This window comes from Tarenaya hassleriana, unplaced genomic scaffold, assembly GCF_000463585.1.
Source record: "Tarenaya hassleriana unplaced genomic scaffold, ASM46358v1 Cleome2, whole genome shotgun sequence".
NCBI lineage: Eukaryota > Viridiplantae > Streptophyta > Magnoliopsida > Brassicales > Cleomaceae > Tarenaya > Tarenaya hassleriana.
This window is the reverse complement of record NW_010965372.1, coordinates 3,242,834-3,247,217: the sequence shown is the minus strand read 5'-3', so window position 1 is coordinate 3,247,217 and position 4,384 is coordinate 3,242,834. Positions and strand designations below refer to the sequence as shown.

Genomic DNA, 4,384 nt, shown 5'->3' with positions numbered 1-4,384 from the left:
TTTGGGGGAACATGCATTGCTACACAAAATAAGGTACTAAATTTAGATAGCTGCGATTATTATTTACTTATTAAATTTGTTATACGAGGTGCTTATTAATATTTTCGTGGTTCGCAATTGATAAATTCGCCAAATCAGAGAGTTTGACGTGTTTGACGTGTTTGACGAGTCAACGCGGTCAACCTGTGGTCAAAATGACATTCCGATGGTTCAAAGTTGTGTAAATGGTCTATTATGACGTATTGAGCGTGTTTTTGTTATAAGGAGAGCATCTGAGAAAATGATAAATTCTACCCTACACCAATGTGTAACATAAAGTGTAATAGAACATTAGGGTTTCGTTTGGAGAAACATGCATTGCTACACAAAATAAGGTACTAAATTTAGATAGCTGTGATTATTATTTACTTATCAAATTTGTTATACGAGGTGCTTATTAACATTTTCGTGGTTCGCAATTGATAAATTCGTCAAATCAGAGAGTTTGACGAGTTTGACGTGTTTGACGAGTCAACGCGGTCAAGTTGTGGTCAAAATGATATTCCGATGGTTCAAAGTTGTGTATAGGGTCTATTATGACGTATTGAGCGTGTTTTTGTTACAAGGAGAGCATTTAGCCCAGTCTTGTGGATACTTTTCACAATTTAGGTCGCAGATAATCGCATACTTGGTGATCGAATATCTGATGGGCACGTCATTCAGAACAAACCATAGTTGTTTCACTTCTCCTTCCAATTTTAGTGCCCGATGTAAGAGGACTGATGCCGGAACCATCTTCAATGTGTCCTTACATCCAAGATGGAAAATATGCCGAAACTGAGATTCTTTTTGGAAATATGTAAATTCTTCATCCGTCAAGGCATTTTTAAGAGATCTAATAGTCTGATATGGATAATATTTCGTCGTGATCTTAAGAGCCATATGAATGTCCGTAAAATCATACACAAAAGGTACCTGCAAAAACAAATTTAACACTCATTATCAAACTCGTCAAACTCGTCAAACACGTCAAACTCGTCAAACTCCGACTTGTTTGACGAGTTTGAACATTTTTGAGACTCGAATAGTTTGACTTGTTTGACGGGTGCGCTAAGTTTAACTAACATCTAGCATGACCATTAATCTATGTTTTAGTGCATCCGACTGTCGACAATATCATCGTGACTCGATTTCTATCCGTCTTTTTCACAAAACACTGTTTCTCACCCAATCCGAAAACCCTATTTCGATATTTCAGTGACAATTTGTCATTCAAACCATAGTTTTTCAAATTTTTATTTCAAACCCTATTCTTAACGAAAACTTAATAGAAAATCTAAAACCGAATCTCAATGTATACCCGAAACCCTAAAAAATTTGATTTTTGCGGAATTAAAAAACTATACCTGGAGGTCTTCGCAAGTAGGGTCCGAAGAGGGGGCCGAAGTTGATGAAGACGAAGCCATTCTTCGTGCAAATTTGACGAGTTTGACGAACTCGCACAGAAAGATATATCGCACAGAAAAATCATAGAGTGAAGAGAAAATGAAGAAGAAAAAACGACACTATGAAGAAATGAAAGTGTCTGTCGAAAAGGGACAAAAAAACTGTTTGATTTTTCAAATTTTTTTAATTTAGTAACTTCCCAACTTTTGGTCTTTCTCCTTCAGATGTTGACACGTGTATTTTTTAAAAGGGGTAACGATGTCTTTTCATTCTTTTACAGTTTTTGGTTGAAGGTTTTTTTTTGAAGGGTATGTCATGTAAGTAAAATCGACATTTAAAGGTATTTTTGTAATATTCCCCGACGACAGATGAGAGACATGAAATCTATTTAAGCCGAGACCAGTAGTCCGGCCCAAGACAATGTAAATGGGCCTCAAGGCCCATTTTATATACATTGCTTTTGCTTAAAGGTACAATGTCTTCATTTGAGCAAATACTAACGCATATATACACTCTAATCAAATCAAACCGATGATTTTATTATGATAATTGTTACATTAATTTTGTATTCAGAAAACAAAAACATATGACTTCTAATGCATCACTCACTAAGATCCAAACTCTAATTCTATATTGAATTCATAATTTTTTTTGAAATATTATACATTACTTATTGAATTGAAGGATAGGATTCAAAATTTGAATATATTATATCAATAGTTTTTATTTAAATTATTATTCCACATAACTCGGACATTTTATTTATTTATTTTTGTGTTAAAATGAATAATCGTCTAAAAAGTCACGAATTTTAAAAAAATAATATAAAATCATTAATTTTGTAAACAATAGAAAAGCCCAGCCCAAATATCTAAGGATTCTAACAAAACCCATGAGGCCGAAATCAAAATCGAACAGTCTGATTTGTCGGTGATAAAAGTTTGGTCACAGGCAGTAATTCTATAAAACATCACAGTAATTCGTTTGTTTCTCCGCCTCCGTCACTTTCTGTCGTCTCCGCCGCCGAGCGAAATAGAGAAAGACGGTGAGATTCAAACATTGTTCTTCCGAGAGAGAGAGATGGTGTTTTCTCCGGTGGTAAACACGTACCCTTTGTCGAATTACAGCTTCGGAACCAAGGAGCCGAAACTGGAGAAGGACACTTCCGTCGCCGATCGACTCGCTCGTATGAAAGTCAAGTACGATTCTTCTCCTCTTCTCGGTTTCTGTGTTATTTCCTTCCTTTTCGTAGTTGATGGTCGGAAAATGATGTCAGAACAAAACCCTAGGGCTCTTTGTTCTTCTGTTGGATTCTTAGGCGCAAGAGCGAATCTTGATCTCGCTTATTTAGTTCCAAATTTTGGGATATTAGAGGTAATTTGTCTTCAGTTTTCATTAATCTGCCGAGGAAACTCGTGACCGGCGATGCGTAGCTCTTCTATTCTGGATTTCGCTTGTCTCCTCGCTCGATTTCTTTACAATTTCTGGTTGGCGCTTAATTCCACAGTTGTAATGTTTTCCGGCTCAATTAAGCAACAAATTTCGTAGGTTATTTAGAATAAGCTTAAGTGTCATGTTTTCGATTTCGAGTGAATGCAGCCAAGGTAATTGCTAAGTTTATCTTCAAAATCTCACGCTTGGATTCGAGTAAACGGGTTTCTAGCTTAGTGTTGAGACTCATTTCTGGAATCTGCAGCTACATGAAGGAGGGCATGAGGACGAGCGTTGAAGGGATTCTACTGGTATGCCATTTTTCCTCGGTGTTCGTAGCTGTGAGTTTACTTGTTGTTGTGGCTTGCGAGTCCTAATGGATGTCATCCGGCTCATGGGTAGTTGTATCTTAGGTTGAACATGTGTGATGACTCCATATCGATTTCTGTAGCATCTGGAATCTTTTCTAAGTCAATTTTGTACTGGTTGAATCACTTTTTTTGCACATATTCACTTATCTTCCAAATGAAATGATTTGAATTTTGAACAAACAAACCCACTATTTGTTCTGGTTCGATGAATTTGAGTAGAAATCCACAGATATGATATACTGGTGTTTACCCTGCAAGGGTCTCTTAAAAATGTACAAGAGAGGGACTCACACTCTCCTTGTAGATAGATTTTAGCCGTGTCGAGACATAAGATATGATTGTTTCTATGTCATAATCTGACAGAAATATATGTTTTGAACTTAAACTGTGGCTTAGTTTGTCAGTCATTTCAGCAATTAACTGATAATATGTATGGTTTATCACCTTATTTGATTACAGATTGTTTCGGCCCCTCTTAACAGTGAAATCCATTCTGGTTCATGTTGGCAGGTACAAGAGCACAACCATCCTCATATACTTCTCCTGCAAATCGGTAACACATTCTGTAAACTTCCCGGTGGACGATTGAAGCCAGGAGAAAATGGTATCTACCCTTCCTAATAGACTCCCCACTGTTATGTTATAAATTTTGTTATTGTGATACAAATTTTGGTGTTTTTGCGGCAGAAATCGAGGGCTTGAAAAGAAAGCTGACCAGTAAGCTTGGAGCTAACTCTCCCACTCTTGCGCCTGATTGGAAGGTACCATTCTGGTTTCCACTTCTGTCTGGTAATGAGCAGATTTCTGGTAGCTATGATTCGTCTTCTTTAAATTTGTTCGATAAATACAAAGACATATGTGGCGGGTGATTAGGGATCGATAACCAGATAAAGGGATTTGTCTAGAATTGTCTCGGGAATTCTCGTGTCTGTGATCGAGATCTACATCGTTGTTTTCTTTCGGTGTTTTACCTGTTTACAGATAGGTGAATGTGTGGCGACATGGTGGCGTCCAAATTTTGAGACGATGATGTACCCTTATTGTCCTCCTCACATCACAAAACCGAAGGTGAACATAAAAAAAATCGATGCAGAGGTTATGATTTTTATTCTTCTCCTCAATTTCCCGATTTTTTTTCTTTGGTGACTGCAGGAATG

At 37.0% G+C, this 4,384-nt stretch overlaps 1 protein-coding gene across 1 annotated transcript in view; it reads left to right on the top strand.

The window, feature by feature from the left end:
• Positions 1-2,407: 2,407 nt before the first annotated feature.
• The window catches only part of LOC104811985 (pre-mRNA cleavage factor Im 25 kDa subunit 2-like), a 2,738-nt gene continuing 761 nt past the window's right edge, over positions 2,408-4,384 (top strand). Inside the window, exons 1-5 of the mRNA XM_010538888.2 lie at positions 2,408-2,624; positions 3,122-3,167; positions 3,738-3,831; positions 3,915-3,988; positions 4,209-4,295. Coding sequence (XP_010537190.1) covers positions 2,506-2,624; positions 3,122-3,167; positions 3,738-3,831; positions 3,915-3,988; positions 4,209-4,295 — 420 coding nt within the window. The 5' untranslated portion in view covers positions 2,408-2,505. The remainder of the gene's footprint in view (positions 2,625-3,121; positions 3,168-3,737; positions 3,832-3,914; positions 3,989-4,208; positions 4,296-4,384) is intronic.